The sequence below is a fragment of the Plecotus auritus genome (assembly GCF_963455305.1).
Source record: "Plecotus auritus genome assembly, chromosome: 11".
NCBI classification, from domain to species: domain Eukaryota; kingdom Metazoa; phylum Chordata; class Mammalia; order Chiroptera; family Vespertilionidae; genus Plecotus; species Plecotus auritus.
In genome coordinates this window covers 1,037,251-1,057,234 of record NC_137777.1, presented here as the reverse complement: position 1 = coordinate 1,057,234, position 19,984 = coordinate 1,037,251, and the positions used below count along the sequence as shown (strand labels likewise).

Below are 19,984 nucleotides of genomic sequence, written 5' to 3'. Positions count from 1 at the left end.
GGGCCCCCCCCGCCCCCGCCCCCGCCCTCGGGCCCCGCCCCCGCACCTACCGATGAACTTCATGGCCGTGAGCTTCAGGTTCCTGTGGGGGCTGCGCAGGTAGATGGACGCCTGCAGCAGGAACAGGTGGCAGCTGCCGAAGTTGCTCTCCACCTGGGGAGCGGGGCGCGGTCAGCGGCGGCCTCCAGACAGACGGGGGACGCCCCCCCCCGCCCCGTCCCCCGTCCCCCCGACAGCCCAGCAGTGCCAAGGCTGCAGGGGGAAGCCGGGACCCAGCAGGGGGAGGCGGGAGGGCCCAGCAGCACCGGTGCTTTTTCTGGCCCATCTGGGGTGGGAGCCTGGGCCAAGGGACCCAGGACCTTCCCTGTGGCCACCCCTCCCCACCCCCCACTGTCCCAAATGTCCTCCAGGAAGTTGCCTCTCCTCCCCCGCCCCCACCCCCGCCCAGGTTCCCATCCCCCCACAGCTGCAGCAGCAGGGCCAGGGCCGCGGGATGCAGGGAGGCCACCGGGACATGCAGCGTGCAGGGCCCCGGGCCGTCTGCGCCGGGATGGGGGCCCACGGCCAGCCTTGCTCACTCTCCTGGGTCTGCGCTTGAGGGGGGTGGGCCTGCCGCTGCCATTTCTAAGAGGGGAGAAGGGGTCCAGGACAGCCAGCCCCGGCGGGAGGAAGCCACACCCGGAGGGGACGGGGCGGAGGGGCAGCCGGGCAGGCCTTCGAGCTTATAAGCCAGTTTGGCCCACGCCCAGGCCTGAGTCGGCTCGTCTGCCACCTGCACTTGCAAGAATCGAGGTGCGGAAGGAAGAGCCGGGAGGAGGATGGAGCGGGAGCGGAGGGCCGCCCCGGCCTCTCTCCACGCCTGACACCGGTGCCCGTGACAGCGCATCCCGGCCCAGGCGCGGCCCCGGGGCTCCCGCAGCCACACTCAGCGGCGGTCCCGTGAGCGTGAGCGTGGGAGTGACGCGCAAACACCGGCCCAGGGAAGCCCATTGTGTTAACCGGGAGCTGCCTCCGTGGGGGCGCGTGTGACGTTAGCAGTGTCGGTTTACCAGGTGGGCCGCTTAATAAATTAAGATGAATAAACGGGCATCAAACAAGACGGCAGAGCAGGCGCCTCTCCCCGCACAGACACGTTCTGCGACGGAAGCACCGACGCACAGCACGTTCGTTACCGAGTCCTCGGCGGAACTAGCCGAGCGGCCATCGGGAGGGCGGGCGTGGGCAGGACGGACCGGGCCCCCCTGAGCCTCGGCTGCTGCTGCGCTGGCGGCTCCCCAGGCTGAGCTGGCTCCGCCCTGGCCGCCCACAGCAGCGCCGGGAAGACGGTCCGCCCTCGGGCCCAGGGAGGCAGGGGCGGAAGGGGGACCCGGCATAAAGCAGGCACCTGGAGCCCCTCCGGGGCGCTGGGGGTGAGCAGAGACCCAGGGGACCCCGACGGCACACAGCCGGCTCCACCACAGCCCTGCCCGCGCCTCTGGGGCGGCCGCTCACCATGCACATGAAGATGTCGCTCTCGGCGCTCAGGCCGCGGCCCCACGCCAGCTTGCTGAACAGCTGCTTCCTGAACTCCCAGTTGAGCAGGATGGCGCAGCGCAGGAAGGTGAACTTGGTCTTCTGCGGGCGCCACAGACGGTCACCTCCCCATCGCGCTGCCCGTCCCCCCCCCCCCCCCCAGGCTTCCCTCGGGAGGGCCCCTGGGCAGGGTATCCCAGGTCAGAGGCGCCTCACAGGGCCACCCACAGACCTCTGCGGGAGTGAACACGGGCCTCTCCCTGCCGGGGGCCCTGGAAAGGGTTAGGGGTGCACCCAGCCCCCAGCACCAGGCTGCGAGGTCGACTGACTATGTGCAGGGGGAGGTCACGAGGCTGACTATGTGCAGGGGGAGGTTCACGGGTCCTGGATGGGGACGGGGTGGAGCGAGGGAACCTCCTCCGCCACCCGGATGAATCCTGCCAGCTCTCCACCTCACCGCGGCCTCTCCATGCTCTGCCGAGTCCTCCTGAGCTGTCCTCCCCGCCCGGCCCCAGGCCACCCCGGGACCCTCCGGAGGAGGCTGTCCAGCCGGAGGCCCGGCTGCCACTCACCATGATCACTTGGGGGCAGGTGTCGGCCAGGTGGAAGAGCAGCGGCACCAGGGACTGGAAGGCGTGGCCCTTGAGCGCCTGCTGGTACTTCCGGCCGCCGCTGTAGATGACCTCCCCGTAGAGGAGGATGGCCCCTCCGCGCACCTTCTCCTGCTCCTGCCCGAGACAGACACGGAGACGGAGAGGCCTTCCGCAGCCCCACACAGCCGCCTGCACTGGCCACAGCCCTGCCGGCCACCGCCCCGTCTCTCCCCTTCCTTTCTGGCCCTCATCTGAGTGGCCAGCGCTTGCCCTCACATCGCCCCTGGTCATCTCCCCTCTCCCCCCCCCCTGTGGTCCCCGGTAGGCCACGATGAGGTTACAGCACAGACCCTTTTGCCACATGTGTCACTTTCTAGCTCTGTGACCCTGGGCAAGCCCCCCCCCCCCCAGTGTGTGACTCAGTTTCCTCTTGTATATAAAGGCGTCAACAGCCCTAGCTGGTTTGGCTCAGAGGTTAGAGCGTCGGCCTGTGGACCAAAGGGTCCCAGGTTCGACTCCGGTCAAGGGCACATGCCCAGGGTTGCAGGCTGATCCCCAGTAGGGGGCATGCGGGAGGCAGCCAACCCATGATTCTCATCCTTGATGTTTCTATCTCTCCCTCTCTCTTCCTCTCTGAAATCAAATATATATTTTAAAAAAGGGGGGGGGGGTCAACAGTAGTGCCTAGGTCCCTGGGTTGGTGAAGACTGAGTGTGGCATCAGCCTCCCACCTGCCAACCCACCTGCCAACCCACCTGGGGCTCACCCGGCCCCTCTCACTCCCCGTCCCCCCCACCAGCCAGCCATCCCCAAGGTCCGCCGGGAAGCCTGCACCCTGACCTCCCTGATGCCCTCGGAACCCCTGACATTACGCACCCAGCCCCCGCCTTGCCACCACCCGCTGCCTCCCCGGGGTTCTTCCTAAAGACAAACAGCTGGCCCGCCCTCTCGCTGACCCCGGTCCACGTCCTCCTGGGGAGGAGGGGACAGGGCTTGGGAATGAATGGCGTGGACTGGCCCAAAGCCCTCGTGGAACCTTCCTCCCCCGGGGCCAGGTTCCCACCGGCACCTTTTTCACCGGGGACTTTACCCACAATCCCCGGGTCGGGGGCGGGTGGGGGCTGGGTGGCAGCTCTGGCTGCTGATTGGCGGGCTGGGTGAGCTGCTGCGCAGGCGCAGGCATGTGCGTGCGTGCGTGCGTGCGTGGGCTCACGTTCTCGAACAGCTGCCGCAGGCGCTGCGCGAGCTTGAGGCTGCAGGCGCCGATGCCCTGCGGGCCCATGCGGTGCATCGTGTCGCCCATGATCTCCATCAGGCCCAGGAGGTCGTTGGGCTCGGGCTTCTGGAAGCTGTCCACTAGCTCCAACATTCGGGTCCGGAGCAGCTGCACCTGCGGGAGACACAGCCGCCCGGTGGCCCGCCCTCCTCCGAAATGCTTTCCAAGGCTCCACCCCACCTGGGGCACCTCCCCCTCCGCCTGAGGCTGCCCACCCGCCGCCTCGCCTCCATGGTCCACGGCGGGGGGCGGGGGGGGGGGCGCAGCCCCAACCCTCGGCTGGCATCATGGGGCACCGGCATGTCCTGGGAGGCCCGAGGCGGGAGGCAGAAGGCCGCCCCATCCAACGAGGGCTGAGTCTTGCCCGTGCGGGTGGGGCATGAACCAGGGCAGGAGTGCTGTCAGGTGAGGGATTCCTACCCGGGAAGGAGCCCCTCCGGCTCAGAAATTCTAGGGTCCCCAGCCCCGTGCAGTGCAGCCGGGTCCCCTAAACACTGCAGCCCTCTCCTGCCGGCCCGGCTTCCCTGCCCGCCCCCACCTGTCATGAAGGCTTTTGTCCAAATGCCCCCTCCTGCCCAGAGCCCTCCTGGCTTGGGCGAGGGCCTCCCTCACCTTCTTGGGCTGCATGAGGAGGCTGCTGAGCCCCGTCAGGCTCAGGGCCCGCACCAGCTCGTTGGGGTTGGCCAGGCCCAGGGTGAGGAACTTGATCATGGTTTTCCGAGACATGTACTGGGTGAGCTCTTGACTGTTGAGAAACTGAGCGGGTCGGTACTGTCAGCCCACCGGGAAAGCGGCCTCAGCGCAGCACGGGATGGGGGGGGAGAGGTGAGGAGGAGGAGGCCCGGTCAGGATGCCTCCATGCTGGAGGGAGGCAGGGAAGCCCAGCTCCCTGACCTTCTCCCTCAGGGCCCCGGGCGCCTGACCTCTGTAATGATGAGGATGGCCACGATGTTGTCTCGTTCCTCTGAGCTCTTCAGGCAGATGACCGCCTGCCCCAAGACGGCCTTGACCTCGCAGTCATAGTGGGCCATGGCCCTGCCACAGGAAGGGGCGCCGCTGGAGCCCCGAGGGCTTCGCCCTGGGCCAGGGGCCCTCTTCTCCCCGCACACCCTGCTCACCCGGGGAGAGGGCCCAGGAGGCTGAGCCTGAAGTGCAGAGTCCCAGTGTGGGGTGTCGGAGGGGGGCCCATCAGGGGTGCATTCGGGGCCAGGCCCCTCCCAGGCATGGTGCCTACCTGGCCAGCAGGGTCACCCCGTCTGTGTAGGTCTCCACGTGCCCCAAGAGCTCCCAGCCCCTCAGCAGCTGGAGGTAGGCAAACACCTCCCAGCAGTTGGTGGTCCAGAAGAGACCCTTCAGGGCCTCCAGGCACGTGCTGGGGTCGGGGAGGGAGACGGGGGGAGAGGCTCAGTGCTCCACCTGGAGCGGGAGGGGGTGCCAGCTTCCCCCACCTGCCCTCTCCTGCCCTGGCCCGGCAAGCTGTCACTTTCTTTTTATTTCTTTTTACTGATGTCAGAGAGGAAGGGAGAGGGAGAGATAGATAGAAACATCAACGATGGGAATCATGGATCAGCTGCCTCCTGCACGCCCCCCTGACGGGGGACCAAACCCACAACCCGGGCATGTGCCCTGACTGGGAATTGAACTGTGACCTCCTGGTTCATAGGTCAACGCTCAACCACTGAGCCACGCCAGCTGGGCACGCTGTCACTCTCTGAGCTTCCTCACCCCCGACAGCTGTGGACGCTCTAACCCAGGGGTCCTCAAACTTTGTAAACGGGGCCAGTCCACTGTCCCTCAGACGGTTGGAGGGCCGGACTATATTTAAAAAAAAAAAACTATAGCCGAAGCCGGTTTGGCTCAGTGGATAGAGCGTCGTCCTGCGGACTGAAGGGTCCTGGGTTCGATTCCGGTCAAGGGCACGTACCTTGGTTGCGGGCACATCCCCAGTGGGAGGTATGCAGGAGGCAGCTGATCGATGTTTCTCTCTCATCGATGTTTCTAGCTCTCTATCCCTCTCCCTTCCTCTCTGTAAAATATCAATAAAATATATTTAAAAAAACAAAAAAAACTATGAACAAATTCCTATGCGCACTGCGGGCCCGGGACGCGTCGGCTGCTAAGCAGGACAGGCAGCGGCACCCGGCGGGCCGGATCCATGTCCTCGGCGGGCCGCATGTGGCCCACGGGCTGTCGTTTGAGGACGCCTGCTCTAACCCCTGCTCCCCACCCTGGACTGCAAGCCCCCGATGGGGCCAGAGTTCCCTCCTTCCCGGGTCCCCAGCACTTAGCCCGGGCCTGGTGCCCACCAGGTGCTCTGGAGACATGGGGGCGGGGGGGGGGTGGAGACAGAGCAAAGGGGGCTGGAGTCAGGAGGGGGCTGGCGCCGCGGCCAGTCCCCCTCACCTGCAGGGGCCCAGGGGCTCCATGTCCAGGATGTCCTCCCGGGGCTCTGGAATGCTCTCGACCACGCCCAGCTCGAACAGGTAGTGCAGCTGCGTGAGCAGGCCCAGGAGGATGCCGGCGAAGGCCCAGGGCACGATGGCCTTGTACTCTCGGATGTAGAGGAGCTCGTAAATGGTGCCCAGGGCCTGCAGGGGGCGACAGAGCAGGGCCCTGGCAGGGCACCCCCCAGCTGTCCTCCAAGACCCGCTCCCCACACCTGGCTGGGCCGGGAGAGTGGCTCTGGCTCCCCTTGGGACTCAGCATCGAGAGCCCTCGGCGACCTGTGGTGAGACCCTTGGCCGTGACCCTGGCCTCCCCCAGGGCCCTTGGATGCAGAGGCAGGTGCAGCAGCAGCACAGGGGCAGGGGCGGGCTGCTCACCAGCATGGACACGAGCTCCGCCTGCTCTGACAGCCGGACCAGCAGCTGGGGCGGCCGCAGCTTCAGCTTGATGTAGAGCAGGGTCACGACCTTGCGGGCCAGCTGGTTGCTGGTGGCCAGGGCCTTCCACAGGGGCGCCACCTGCCTGCAGAGGCGGGAGTCCAGGGCCCCAGCTGCCGCCACGCTGGGCGGAGGGGTCAAGGGGAACGACCCCCGGAGAAGCGGGATGTGACAGGAAGGTGGCCAGGCCCCTCGGGCAGGGGGAGCCCCTCCCTCGGGCGCTGGATTCTGCTGACCAGCTGGGCGGGGCCCCTGCCTGAAGCCGAGTGCAGGCCACGCCCTGGCCCTGACACGGGCCGCGCGCCCTCTCGCCCCCTGGCCCTGCGCCCCCACGCAGACTGTCTCCTCCCCGGAAGGTGGGCTTGTCCCCCCGCGGGGCTCAGCCCCCGGGCAGCCTGGGAGGTACTCTCGGGTCTCAACGTGACAACACCCTGTGGCCAGGAGAGTGGTGCTCCCTGAGACACCCACAGAGTCCCATGGTCCCCGCACCTCTTAAACTTAACAGTGTGGCCGGGCCGGGGGGGGGGGGGGGGGGGCTCGGGGGCTGAGCATGGACCTATGAACCAGGAGGTCAGGGTTCAATTCCTGGCCAGGGCACATGCCCAGGGTGTGGGCTCCATCCCCAGGGTGGGGCGAGCAGGAGGCAGCCGATCAGTGATTCTCATCATGGATGTTTCTCTGTCTCCCTCCCTCTCCCTTCCTCTCTGACATCAATGAAAATGTATTTAAAACAACAAAACCCTAGCTCCACGCCCACTCAGTCTGGTTAGGCTGCGCCCGGGCTCCGCAGGGGCGGCCAGCATTCCTAACGGGCTCCGCGCTGTCACTGGCCCTCAGTCCACCCGTGCAGAGGGGTGGCTGGGACCGTGTGCCCGGGGCCTGGGCAGCGGGCTGGAGCTGTGTGGGGGCCCGTTAGAGTCTTCACGTCACCCCGCTGACCCCTGGCCCCACTGCAGGCTGGTGCCTGGGGCTCCCTGGGTCTGAGGGACACTCCATGCTGCCAGAGCCTACCCCCAGCACCCTGGGCCCCGGCCGCCTTCAGGGACCTGGGTGGTGGAGTGAGGGAAGTGGCTGGAGTTGGGCTGATGCTGTGTGTGCTTCCGTCAGTCCAGGACCGGAGTCTGTCCAGGCCCCGACCGTGGACGGGAGGGCGGGCCGGAGACAATGGCCAGGGCTTCCCCTGGGGTGCGCCTGCAGGGACCTACCTCTCCGAGGGGTGGCACAGGGACAGCAGCACCTCGACGGTCTCCTGGGTGTGCTGGGTGCCCAGCACCGTCACCGCCTTCAGTACCATCTGCTGGACGTTCTTGAAGGAGATGGCGGGCAGCTCCTGGAACAGCCCCTGCAGGATCTCGGCCACCTGCGCGGGGCGGCGGCGGGAGCGGCCTCAGAGCAGCGCCTCCAGTGGGCCGGGCCGGGCCACCTCCTCCCTGTGGGCCTCTGTGCAGCCTGTCTGGACACCCACCCCCTCCATGCATCCCTGCAGCACGCAGGGCCCATGAGGACAGCACAGCTGCTGAGAATGAGAACCAACCCCGAGGGGCCTGGCCGGGCTGAGGGCAGCAAAATCCCGGTGGGGCCCGGCCGGGTGGCTCAGTGGTTGAGCGTTGACCTATGAACCAGGAGGTCACAGTTCCATTCCCGGTCAGAGCACAGGCCCGGGTTGCAGGCTCCGTCCCCAGTTGGGGGGCGTGCAGGAGGCAGGCGGTCAGTGATTCTCTCTCATCATTGATGTTCCCATCTCCCTCTCCCTTTCTCCCTGAAATCAATAAAAATATATTTAGAAAAAAAAAAATCCCGGGTGGGGCCAGTTTCTCTCTCTCCTGCTGAACTCGACTGAGACCAAGGAAAGGGGGCGACCCTGGGGTCCAGCCAGACAGGAGGGGCACCAGGGCCCTGGGCACCTCTGAGGCTCGGCCCCGCGGGAGGGGCACGTCTGCTGCTGAAGGTCCGGAGCAGGACCCGCCGCCCTCCAGGGCCCGGGGTCTCCAGGAAGAGGTGGGGGGACCCGCACACACAGGGCAGCCCTGGACACGCGGCCATCCTGCTCCCCGAGGCCCATGCCTCCCGCCACCGGTCCGGTGCCCACAGGGAGGCCCCGGCACGGCCCACCTGCTCGGGCTTGATGCTGTGGTCCTCGAAGACCATGAGGAGCAGGTGGGAGGCCAGGTCGCTGTCCGTGTGTCTGGGGTTGGAGAGCGCCCTCAGCAGCGTGAGGATGAGCTGCGTGTGCTGAGCCACCGTCAGGTAGTCGTCCACGGCCTGTGCCAAGGGCCGCAGCTCACGCCTGCCCGGTCGGCAGCCCGGGTCTCCTGCACACGGCCCGGGGCCAGGGCCCGGAGCTCTGCTCTAGCCCGGAGGCGGGCGGATACCGGGTGCTGGCCTGGCAGGGACCCCGCCCCGCGCTGGGGGTGCCCCCAGGGATGATGGGAGCAAGCGGCTCAGCCCCGGCCCGGCCCCCGCCCACCCGCAGCCTCAGCCCGCAGCCAGTGACTGACGGGGCACAAGAGCCAAGCCCCGGCCTCGAGGGGGGACCAACTCCCGGGGGGCTGGGGGGCACCGCTCTTGCCCAGCACGCCCCAGGGCCAGGCCAAGATGGCCCTGCCCGGCTCCCCCCACCTCCGCAAACCCCCCGGGAACACATCTTGTCCTGGGTCTCCTGTCCTCGCTCAGCTGCCCTGGGGTTCCGGCCCAGGCTTTGCGTCCGGGGGGCCGCCCACAGCAGCAGGCTTTAACCGGGGACCCCTGGGAAGCCTGTCCCAGGGGCCCTCCCTTGGAAAGTGGGGAAACTGAGGCACGGGCAGGCTGACTGACGTATCCAAGGCCACTCAGCCAGTCAGGCACCGAGCTCGGGCTCAAACCCGAACCCCCCACTCCCAGTCCCACGTGAGGGCAGGGCCGCGCTGAGCGGGGACAGCGGACCAGGGGACAGAGGACCCACCGGTGAGGGGAGGCCGGCCCCTCCGCTTGCCTGGGACCGACCGACAAGGGAGACGGGGCGCCCCTAGCGAGGAGCCACCGAGGAGAGGGAGGCCTGTGAGGGGCGGAGACCTTCCCCGCAGGCGCCTCGGGTCGCTCTGCCTGCCTGCTCCCTGCACAGGCGCTGCGAGGCCTCCGTGGCAGCGCGGGGTGGACCGGACACGGGGCCCAGGCTGGGGCAGTCCCCGGGCTCCGGGGGAGCACCCCGCCCGCCGGCCGCCGGCCCCTCCCAGCCCCCGGCCCTTACAGCCACACCTGCACCAAATGGTAGAACTTGGTATCCGATTCCTTGTGGACCCTTTCTTCGTAATTCTTCATTTTATCCAAATATATGAACTCCATCATGCTCCCTGGAGGGGACACCTCGGGGGTCAGGAGGTCCGGGAAGCTCGGGCGGGAGGCCGCTAACGCCCTCCACCAAGACAGCTCCCCGGAAAGTGTGGGGGCGCCGGCCTCTGCAGGGGGGCCCCACCCCCACCCCCACCACCCCCACCACCCCCACCCCCCGCTCACCCTTCTGCTGGACCAGCAGCTGGAGGAGGAGGCAGACGCACAGGCGGGCGTGGCTCTTGGTGAACTGCTCGCTGTCCCGCCACAGCAGCATCAGGAGGCCTATCTGGTGGCCCAGCATCGAGGGCCGGGCCTCCTCCTGGGGGGGCGGGGGGGGGGCGGGGGGGGCGGGGGGCACGGTGAGCGGAGCCATCCCTGGCGGCTTGGTATCATTGCCACGGTCCCTCCCAACTTCTCTCTCTCTCTTTTTTTTTTTTGTTAATTCTCACCCAAGGGTAGTTTTCCATTGATTTTTCAGAGAGTGGAAGGGAGAGGGGGGGAGAGAGAGAGAGATCGATGTGAGAGAGACCTATCGACTGGTTGCAGGAGGACTGGCTGCCTCCTGCATGTGCCCCGACCGGAGCCGAGGATCGGGCCTGCAACCCCGGTACGTGCCCTTGACGGGAATCGAACCCGGGACCCTTCCGTCCGTGGGCCGACGCTCTATCCACTGAGCCACGCTGGCCGGGGCCCTCCCAACTGTTCGACTCTCCCCACCCGTCCCGAGCTCAGCGTCTTGTGGGCAAGGCACCGGCCTGGTCCCACTCCAGGGCGCCCTCCGTCGCTCGGGGCTTGCCGGTGCTCTTGGAGAAACGGGCTTACGTGGGGTTTTTTTGGCAATTTGAAAATTTCAGCCATTAGATCTTTTTTTATATATATTTTTGTATTGATTTCAGAGTGGAAAGGAGAGAGAGAGAGAGAGAGAAACATCAATGAGGAGAGAATCATGGATCGGCTGCCTCCGCACGCCCCACAGACTGGGGACCGAGCCCGAAACCCGGGCCTGTGCCCTGACCGGGAATCGAACTGTGACCTCCTGGTTCACAGGTCGACGCTCAGCCCCGGAGCCCCGCACCCAGCGCTCAGCGGGGGCGTCCCGCGTGGCTTTAACTTGCGTGGCCTCGTGACGGGTCACGGTGAGCGCGGCCGTTCTCGCGAGCTTGTGAAATGCCCGTTTGGCTTTTGCCTGTTCTAACCTGGACCGTCCCCTCCTGACTGTGGGCATTCACCTGCCCTTCGGGACACACGTCTGCTGTTAGACACGCGCCTACAGACGTGTCTCGCACCGGTGTCTCCGCTTTTTTTTTAAATCCTCACCCAACGACATTCTTCCCGCTGACTTTTAGGGAAAGCGGGAGGGAGAAAGGAAGGCGGGAAGAGAGAGGGAAGCACTGATTGGTGCCTCCTGCACGCTCTCCCACCGGGGCCTGGGGTGGGGCCTGCAACTGAGGTACGTGCCCTGGACCGGGAATCAAACCTCAACCCTTATACGGCCGCGGGCTGGACACTCCCCACCCCTGGCCTGGATGCTCAGTAAATGCAGCTGGGAGGTGAGCCCCAGGCAGAGGCGGAGCATCGTGGGGCTCCCTGCCCCCCTTTTCTCGCCCCAGCCTGGCCCCCCGCCCCCCGCACTCACGGTGAGTTTCACGTACTCCACCACGCACTTCAGAAGCAGGAAGATGGTCTGCACCGCCCGTTCCCGCTCGTGGCTCCGGTCGGACCTCAGCCAGGGCTCCGTGTGCTGGGCGGAGGGAGGAGGCCCGGGCCCGCAGTGGCGATGGGAGGGGCTGTCGCTGGTCCCGACCCACCAGACGTGTCCCCCCCTCCCGCCCCGTCCTTCTGCCTGGTTCCCACAGGTGAGGCTGGGCCTGGGGCCGGTGACCCGCTCCAGAATACGGAGACCGCCCTGGGCTTGCGGGCTCCACGGACGAGCAGCGGCGGGGGGGACGCTGGGTCTGCCTCAGTGGCCTTGGGGCTGTGCCAGCTGTGGGTGGGCGGAGAGGGCCTCTCCAGGCTGTGGGGAGCCAGCAGACCATTCCCGGGGCTTCCCTACCCGGGGCGACACCCCGGGCACTTGGGTCGGGGTCCAGGGCAAGCCTGCCCACTGGGCCCCCCCCCCCGCCTCCCCGCCCCCCAGCGGACCCTGGGCAACCGCCCGCGCACCTGCAGGAGGAAGCAGACCTCGTCCATGCTCTTGTTCTCCGAGACGAAGGTCAGCAGCAGCAGGTTGAGCGCCTGCGCGGCCTTCCCGTACAGCACCTGCCGGCACACGGCGCCCTGTGCCAACACCCACTCATCCCTTACCAGGCGCCCGGGGATCCGTCCCGGGTGAGGGCTTGGCCACTGCTCCCTGCAGGGCCCTGGATGGCTAATGACGACGCCCACCCCGGCCCAGCTGGCGGAGGAGGACGGCCCTTTTTCTTTATTACATTTTTATGGATTTCAGAGAGGAAGGGAGAGAGGGGAACAGCAGTGGTGAGAGAGAATCATGGATCGGCTGCCTCCTGCAGGCCCCACACAGGGGATCGAGCCCGCAACCCGGGCACGTGCCCCGGCCGGGATTCGAACCGTGACCTCCTGGGTCATAGGTCGACGCTCAGCCACTGAGCCACGCCGGCCGGGAGGACAGGCTTCTCAGACGTGTGGCCAGCCCTTCGGTGGCCCCCGGCCCCTCCTGTCCTCTGCCCCCCTCACTCGCATCGGCGGCAAGGGCCTGACCCAGGGGCCCAGCGCCCAGAACCCACCCCAGAGGGATGGGCTGGCCCGGGGCTGGGCAGTCACCATGGGGTCTGACTTCAGGAGCGGGGAGCAGCTCTTGAGTGACTCCATGGGTGGCAGCTGGTACAGGCTCTGGAAGCAGGTCTGCAGGATGGTGGACTTGACCATGGGCGTGAGGCTGGGCCGCAGGCTGCTGGAGAGACACAGCGCAGAGGATCCTGGGAAGGGAGGCCTGGCTCAGCAGGCCCGGCAGGGAGGGGCTCACAGGGCGTGCAGTGTGCGCGGGGCCTGGGGATGGGACGGGGGTGGGGTGGGGGGTGCTGGAGCTCATCTGTGCTGGGCGGGCCAACGAGCTCGCTCACGTCCTGGGTTCACTGGTGTGTGTTTGTGAGAAAACAAAGGGACTGCTCTGGTGTCAGTGTCAGTGCCCTGACTGAGCCCAGTGTCCAGGCCAGCCGTGGGCAAACGACGGCCCGCGGGCCGGATCCGGCTGTTCTATCCGGTTCTCTTGCTCTCCCCTCCGCTCCTTGACTTTGAATTTATATTAGTTCACACAAACACTCCATCCATGCTTTTGTTCCGGCCCTCCGGTCCAGTTTAAGAACCCATTGTGGCCCTCGAGTCAAAAAGTTTGCCCACCCCTGGTCCAGGCTGTGGAAAAGGTCAGGGCCCAGGTGTGAGCAGGGCAGGGCCCAGGTGTGACCAGGGTCAGGGCTCAGCCTCTGACCAGGGTCAGGGCCTAGGTGTGAGCAAGGCAGGGCCCAGGTGTGAGCAAGGCAGGGCCCAGGTGTGAGTAGGCTCAGGGCCCAGGTGTGATCAGGCTCAGGGCCCAGGTGTGAGCAGGCTCAGGGCCCAGGTATGACCAGGGTCAGGGCCCAAGTGTGAGCAAGGCAGGGCCCAGGTGTGAGCAGGCTCAGGGCTCAGCCTGTGACCAGGCTAAGGGCTCAGCCTGTGAGCAGGCTCAGGGCCCAGGTGTGAGCAGGCTCAGGGCCCAGGTGTGAGCAGGCTCAGGGCTCAGCCTGTCAGCAGGCTCAGGGCCCAGGTGTGAGCAGGCTCAGGGCCCAGGTGTGAGCAGGCTCAGGGCCCAGGTGTGAGCAGGCTCAGGGCCCAGGTGTGAGCAGGCTCAGGGCCCAGGTGTGAGCAGGGCAGCCTGTGCCACTGTTGCCAATGTGTCTTGGACAAGAAGCAAAGGCAGCCTGTCCTGGGGAAGGTGGCCCTGGCCACAGCTGGCCCACACTGCTTAGCTCTTGGCGCAGCCCCCGCATGGGCCCTTCCCCACATCCTCCATCGCCTCACACGCGGACCCTCTCCCCACACTCGGGGACCTGGCCTCCCTTCCTTCCTGGACCCCGAGGGGCCTTACCTGAGCCCTGCGATGACCAGTATGATCTTCTGCCGGAAGAGGGTGACCAGGCAGTCGGGCTCCTTCTGCAGTGCGAACTGGGAGGCAGGGAGGGAGGGCATGGAGTGGCGCCGCCCCCACTCCCGCCCCCGCCCCCACCGCCCCCCCCAGCGCCCCCCCCACCCCCCGCCCCGCCCACCAGCAGGCAGTGGACCAGCTCCGCCGTCTGCGTGAACTTGTAGCCCTGGGCGCTGCTCTCCCGCTTGAGCGCCTTCATGAGCATGAGGGCCGCCGACAGGAAGCTCTTCTTCAGGATGTGGTCCTGTCCGTGAACGGGGCGGGGGGGAGGCCAGCGTCGGGTCAGAGCTGCCGCAGGGAGCAGGCGCCTCGCAGACCCGCCCGCCCGCCCGCCCGCCCGCCGCGCTCACGTAGCAGCTGCTCAGGTAGTAGTAGACCATCCGGGAGGCGATGTTGTCCACCCAGGGCAGGATCTGCCTCCGGGCCTGCACGGCCATCTGCCCGTAACACAGCAGGGAGGTGCTGCCCACCCACTTCCAGTGCAGGTTGGGGTTCGAGTGCTGCGGACGGGAGGGGGTGAGGCGGGGGGCGTCAGCCCGTGCACAGGCCCTCGTGGTGGTCCCAGGCGCCGGCCGCTCCCCCGCTCTCCAGCTGGACCGGCCGCTGCCGCCCTCCCCAGGAGGTGCCGGGAGTCACTGGCTGGCGCACGGAGCCACTCAACACGTCCCAGGTGTGCAGGCCACATCCACGGCTCAAGGGCAGAGCCTGCCCCATGGACAGCACCCCGGCCCAGATGGGACAGGACCCCAGCCCGGATGGGACAGGACCCCGGCCCGGATGGGACAGCACCCCGGCCCGGATGGGACAGGACCCCGGCCCGAATGGGACAGGACCCCGGCCCGGATGGAGGCCCTGGCCCCTAGGCTTGGAGCCCCAGGGACGAGGCTCGCGTCCTCAGGGCCACAGCAAGAACAGAGAAAGCAGGAGTCCCACACTCAGCCCCTCAGGGAAAGGGCTGGGCAAGGCGTACCCCCTCCCAATGAGCAGCGTGAGGCTCAGAGCAGGTAAGTGACACCCCCAGGCCACCAGCCCCGCCCCCACTCACCCTTTCCCCCTGGCTGGCCGAGTTCGTGTGGGGGGACCTGAGGAACTTGGTGCGGCCCACGTGCTCCAGAAGGGCCCACACCAGCTCCATGTGCGTGGCGGCCGCGATGCCCATGGCCAGCGCAATGCCCTGAGGGCGGGAGGGGCCGTGAGCAGACGGGCAGTGGCACCCACCTCCCGGGGCCCCGCACAGGCACAGGGGGGCCCCGCCCACCCTGAGGAGCCTGCACCCAGGGGTGCCCCGCGGGCTGATGGAGCCCGGACACAGCCCAGGTGTGAAGGGAGAGAGGGCCCCAGGCCAGGAGCAGACGGGGCGACCGGGTGGGCCCGGGGCTGGGCTGGGGCACCAACGCACCGCCCGCTGGCTGGCCAACTCGTGGGACAGCTCGAGGAGGCCGGCCAGGTGCTTCCTCACCACGTCCTCGCTGGGGCTCTCCCTCAGGATCAGCCCGTAGAAGTGGAACAGGAAGTTCTGGAGGGAGAGGAGCAGCTGCCGGCCTCCGCCCAACCCCAGGCCCCGGGCAGGGCTGGCCCCACCTGCTCCCATGGCCCCCTCTCCCCGCCACCCCCTCACCCCCATCCCGGTACCCCAGGCCGCTGGCCCAGCGCTGCCTGCGCCCCGCCCACTGCTGCCCATGCCCCACCCACTGCTGCCTATGCCCCACCCACTGCTGCCCATGCCCCGCCCACTATTCCCATGCCCCGCCCACTGCTGCCCTGCCCCGCCCACTGCTGCCCATGCCCCGCCCAGCGCTGCCTGTGCCCCGCCCACTGCTGCCTGTGGCCCGCCCACTGCTGCCCGTGCCCCGCCCAGCGCTGCCCGTGCCCCACCCACTGCTGCCCTGCCCCGCCCACTGCTGCCCGTGGCCCGCCCACTGCTGCCTGTGGCCCGGCCCACACCGAGCCCACCGGCCACATCAGACTTCCCTTCGCTCCCCTCAGGCCCCGGGGCGGAGCCAGGACTCTGCACCCCAGCCCCGCTTCCCGCGGGCGCAGGGGCCCACCTGGGAATCGTCTAGATCTCTTGATCCCAATAATTACAGGCTGTGGTTGTTCCTTGTGATTAAGCCCCTGGAATTCCCCTTTATTTTCTCTTCCTGAAAACGTGCAGCTTCTACGCTGGGCCACACGTTTGGATGGAGCCCATTTCCCCGAGCTGCACGGCTGACGTCACAGCTCGCGGGTCCCGCGCCAGAGGGTGAGGCCGGGCACCGCCATCCTGGCCTCTAGCCACTGCCGCACCCCTGGGGCCCGCCGCCCGGGGACAGTGCTCGGGACACCTGTGCTGAGCTGGTGACAGGAGACCTTGGGTCCCCGAGGCCACCGTCCCCCCCGGCCTGGGCCTGGGCCTGGGCCCCATCGGAGCTGCGTGTCCTGCGGCCATGGCAGGAGCAGAGCCTCCCGCGGCCACGCGCCCCGCGTCGTGTCTTTCTGGCACCTTCTGTGCACACGGAGCTCCCGGTAATGTCAGCGCAGCCTCCGCCGGCCCTACGCTGGGCAGCCCCTCAGGCACTGACCTTCGCCAAAGGCTGCTTGAGGTCCAGGTTCAAGGACGCCAGGAGCTCCTGGATGGTCACCTCCGCCTCCTTCATGACACCCTGCAGCGGGCGGAGCACGAGCTCAGCGGGGTCAGGGCCCGGCGGGCGGACAGGGCCCTGCAGGCCTCGCTCTGGCTCACTAACGCTCCACCCCCGGGACCGCCGGGACCCGCAGAACAGGGGCTGAATCCCTTCACCTGGGGTGCCCCGGACACCTGACCCGCCCGCATCTTCACGCTGCTGTCTGTTGACCTCAGCGCCTTGGCACAGGCTGTCCCCACCTTCTGCTCAGCTCTCCCTCCCTGTGCCTTGGTCGCCCCAAAGCCCCGCTCAGAGCCTGTCTCCATGGGTGACTATGCACACGACCTGCTCTGCTGTGATTTCTCCCCCTCCGTCCTGTCCGTCAGCCCCAGACCCTGGAGAACCTGACGCAGGGATGTGGAGGAGAGGGGCCAGGACCGCCCGCTCCTCCCAGGAGCTCAGCCACTGTCACACTGGACGGGGGGCAGGAACAGCACACGGGGTGAGTGTGGGAGGCCCCAGCAGGGAGAGGGGGTACAGGCTTCCCCGGCTTTCCTCTAGAGCCCCCAGGCCCGGAGTGGAGCAGGGTGTGTCTGCTTCGTGGGACACCAGGCCTACACTTGGCCGGTGGGCACAGATGGCGGTGTCTGTGTGCCCCGCCGGCCCATACACACACATACACACACACACACACACACACACACACACACACACACCCCTACACACACACACCCCTACACACACAAACACACACACACACACCCCTACACACACAAACACCTACACACACACCCCTACACACACACTCACACTCACACACACACACCCCTACACACACACTCACACACACACACACCCCTACACACACACACACACACACACACAAACACACGGAGGTCAGAGCCTCGGGCACTGCCGGGGCGGGTGCCCTGTGAGGCTGGAGCCGCAGGCTGGGGCGGGCCCACCTGGTTCTGCTCCCGCAGGCACTGGCGCACGGCCTCCAGCACCAGGCTCTTCTCCATCACCGACATGGCCCTGATCCTGTCCACCAGCACCTCCTCCCCAGGGCGGGCTGCTGTGGGCCTCGTCCAGGATCTTCCCCATCTCCCAGCGGGGGAGCTCTGCAGGGCAGAGAGGCGGGGAGCGGGCCTGCCCTTCAGCCTGGGCTGGGCTCCCCCCTCAGGCCGGAGCCCCAGACCTCCCAGCTCCCGGGGCAGGGCAGCTTGACCCCTCATTCACACCAGCCCACACTGCTCGCTCGTGCGCTCTCTCTCTCTCTCTCTCTCTCTCTCTCTCTCTTGTTTAAATCCTCACCTGAGAACATTTTTCCAGTGATTTTCAGAGAATGGAAGGGAGAGGGAGAGACAGAGAGAAACATCAATTTGAGAGATACACATCGATTGGTTGCCTCCTGCAAGTGCCCCGCCCAGGACCAGGGCCGGGAAAGAGCCTGCAACGACCCGTGGAATCGAACCCGGACCCTTCGGTCTGCAGGCCGACACTTCTACCCACTGAGCCAAACCGGCCAGGGCTCAAACTGCTTTCTCTGCGAGGCATTTGCAGGGAAAGTGGTGTGAGAGCAGCCAGGGATCTCACAGACAGAGGGCAGGTGCCTGGCTGGGTGCTAGGCACCATCCAATGTCCCGGAAACGCTCCCAACCCAGCCGGGGCCCGGCCGGCGTGGCTCAGGGGTTGAGCATTGACCTACGAACTAGGAGGTCACAGTTCGATTCCGGTCAGGGCACAGGCCCAGGTTGCGGGCTCGATCCCCAGTGTGGGGCGTGCAGGAGGCAGCCGACCCATGATTCCCTCTCATCATGGGTGTCTCTCTCTGTCTCCCTCTTCCTCACAGAGGGGCGGGGGACCTCTGCCTGGGCAGACTGCAGACCCGCCTCCCTCACAGCAGGAAACCAAGGCCCCACAGGAGGGACCTGCTCAGAGCCAGCGAACAGGGCCGCCCAGGCCGCCCAGAGGGCTGTGAGGAGGCCCCGCCCGCCCTGCTCACCAGTATCCAGCTCCTCCTCCTCCTCCTCCACCTCTTCCTCCTCCTCCTCCGCCTCCTCCTCCTCCTCCTGCAGCTCCTTCTCCTCCTCTTCCTCCTCCTGCAGCTCCTTCTCCTCCTCTTCCTCCTCCTGCAGCTCCTTCTCCTCCTCTTCCTCCTCCTGCAGCTCCTTCTCCTCCTCTTCCTCCTCCTGCAGCTCCTTCTCCTCCTCTTCCTCCTCCTTCAGCTCCTTCTCTTTCTCCTCCTCCTGCAGCTCCTTCTCCTCCTCTTCCTCCTCCTGCAGCTCCTTCTCCTCCTCTTCCTCCTCCTGCAGCTCCTCCTTCTCCTCTTCCTCCTCCTGCAGCTCCTCCTTCTCCTCTTCCTCCTCCTGCAGCTCCTTCTCCTTCTCCTTCTCCTCCTCTTCCTCCTCCTGCAGCTCCTCCTTCTCCTCTTCCTCCTCCTGCAGCTCCTTCTCCTCCTCTTCCTCCTCCTCCTGCAGCTCCTTCTCCTCCTCTTCCTCCTCCTCCTGCAGCTCCTTCTCCTCTTCCTCCTCCTCCTGCAGCTCCTTCTCCTTCTCCTCTTCCTCCTCCTGCAGCTCCTTCTCCTTCTCCTCTTCCTCCTGCAGCTCCTTCTCCTCCTCCTCTCCCTCCTCCTGCAGCTCCTTCTCCTCCTCCTCTGCCTCCTCCTTCTCTTCTTCCTCCTCCTCCTCCTGCAGCTCCTTCTCCTCCTCTCCCTCCTCCTCCTGCAGCTCCTTCTCCTCCTCCTCTCCCTCCTCCTCCTGCGTGTGGCCGGCAGCTGGCCCTTTAGCAGGGACGGTGGAAGACATCACTGATGCGGCCGTGCAGGGCGGCGCCTCCTGGGACAGGGATCAGGGCAGCATCACTCCCCCTGTGCAGCACGGGCCAGACCACACCAGGCCCCCCACCTACGTCCCTCACCCCAAACCTTACCAGGCCCCCCAGGCGGTCCCGTAGCTCCGAGGGGTCCCGGTTCACCTAGGGAAGGAGGGAAGGATGAGCTCCCGACCGGAGCTGACACCCGAGGCCTCAGCTGCTGCCCACCTCCACACCCCCTTGGCCCAGGCCGGGGCCTCCACGCAGGGCAGCCAGCCCTGTGAGGCCGGGGGGTTACCTCACCTTCTTCTGGAAGTCCCCCAGGCTTGCTCCCACGGTCATTGGGCCCTCATCTCCCTCAGCCCTCCCCCCCCCCCCCCCCGGATGGGACCCTCCATCCTGCCCAGCTTCCGCCGGAGGGGATGGCGGGGCCTCGATCCCGCGAACGGGCCAGACCTGCGTGTCTAGCAATCTCCCACGGGTTCCGCTGCGGGCTGGGCCAGGTGGCAGCTGTGGGTGCCCCCTCAGGGCCCTGAGCCCCCACTCCTCTCCTGGGGGACAGCACCCCCGTGGACCATTAGCTGTACCAGGGCCATGGCATCCCTTTGGCCCCTCCCACTCCTTACCCCAGACCCTAAAGACTCCCCAGAGCTGCCCACTGGGCCTGCCCCAGTGCCCCCTCTCCCCCCTCCAGCATCCTGTCCCTTCAGGGGTCACACCCCCATATGCCAGCCCTGCCCACCCTCATCCCCTCTCCTCAGCTCCGCCCTGGGCCCTGCTGCCCACCAGCGGCCCTGCTCGTGTGTGACTCTTGGTGGCACCTCCCCGAGTGATCATGACCTGCACTCTGGCTACTG

The 19,984-nt window shown here is 67.0% G+C and overlaps 1 protein-coding gene across 1 annotated transcript in view; it reads right to left on the bottom strand.

The window, feature by feature from the left end:
* LOC308236629 (maestro heat-like repeat family member 5) overlaps nucleotides 1-19,469 on the bottom strand; it is a gene marked incomplete at both ends in the record, with an annotated part of 19,865 nt that extends 396 nt beyond the window's left edge. Inside the window, 23 exons of the mRNA XM_080646483.1 lie at nucleotides 51-153; nucleotides 1,492-1,614; nucleotides 2,085-2,240; nucleotides 3,319-3,495; nucleotides 3,994-4,137; nucleotides 4,305-4,416; nucleotides 4,616-4,753; nucleotides 5,785-5,969; nucleotides 6,204-6,348; nucleotides 7,469-7,623; nucleotides 8,376-8,525; nucleotides 9,498-9,592; nucleotides 9,756-9,891; nucleotides 11,209-11,313; nucleotides 11,736-11,849; nucleotides 13,832-13,954; nucleotides 14,061-14,210; nucleotides 14,756-14,884; nucleotides 15,110-15,226; nucleotides 16,272-16,352; nucleotides 17,279-17,434; nucleotides 19,245-19,289; nucleotides 19,431-19,469. Of these exons, the coding sequence (XP_080502609.1) occupies nucleotides 51-153; nucleotides 1,492-1,614; nucleotides 2,085-2,240; nucleotides 3,319-3,495; nucleotides 3,994-4,137; nucleotides 4,305-4,416; nucleotides 4,616-4,753; nucleotides 5,785-5,969; nucleotides 6,204-6,348; nucleotides 7,469-7,623; nucleotides 8,376-8,525; nucleotides 9,498-9,592; nucleotides 9,756-9,891; nucleotides 11,209-11,313; nucleotides 11,736-11,849; nucleotides 13,832-13,954; nucleotides 14,061-14,210; nucleotides 14,756-14,884; nucleotides 15,110-15,226; nucleotides 16,272-16,352; nucleotides 17,279-17,434; nucleotides 19,245-19,289; nucleotides 19,431-19,469 (2,878 nt within the window). The remainder of the gene's footprint in view (nucleotides 1-50; nucleotides 154-1,491; nucleotides 1,615-2,084; nucleotides 2,241-3,318; nucleotides 3,496-3,993; nucleotides 4,138-4,304; nucleotides 4,417-4,615; nucleotides 4,754-5,784; nucleotides 5,970-6,203; nucleotides 6,349-7,468; nucleotides 7,624-8,375; nucleotides 8,526-9,497; nucleotides 9,593-9,755; nucleotides 9,892-11,208; nucleotides 11,314-11,735; nucleotides 11,850-13,831; nucleotides 13,955-14,060; nucleotides 14,211-14,755; nucleotides 14,885-15,109; nucleotides 15,227-16,271; nucleotides 16,353-17,278; nucleotides 17,435-19,244; nucleotides 19,290-19,430) is intronic.
* Nucleotides 19,470-19,984: the final 515 nt, after the last annotated feature.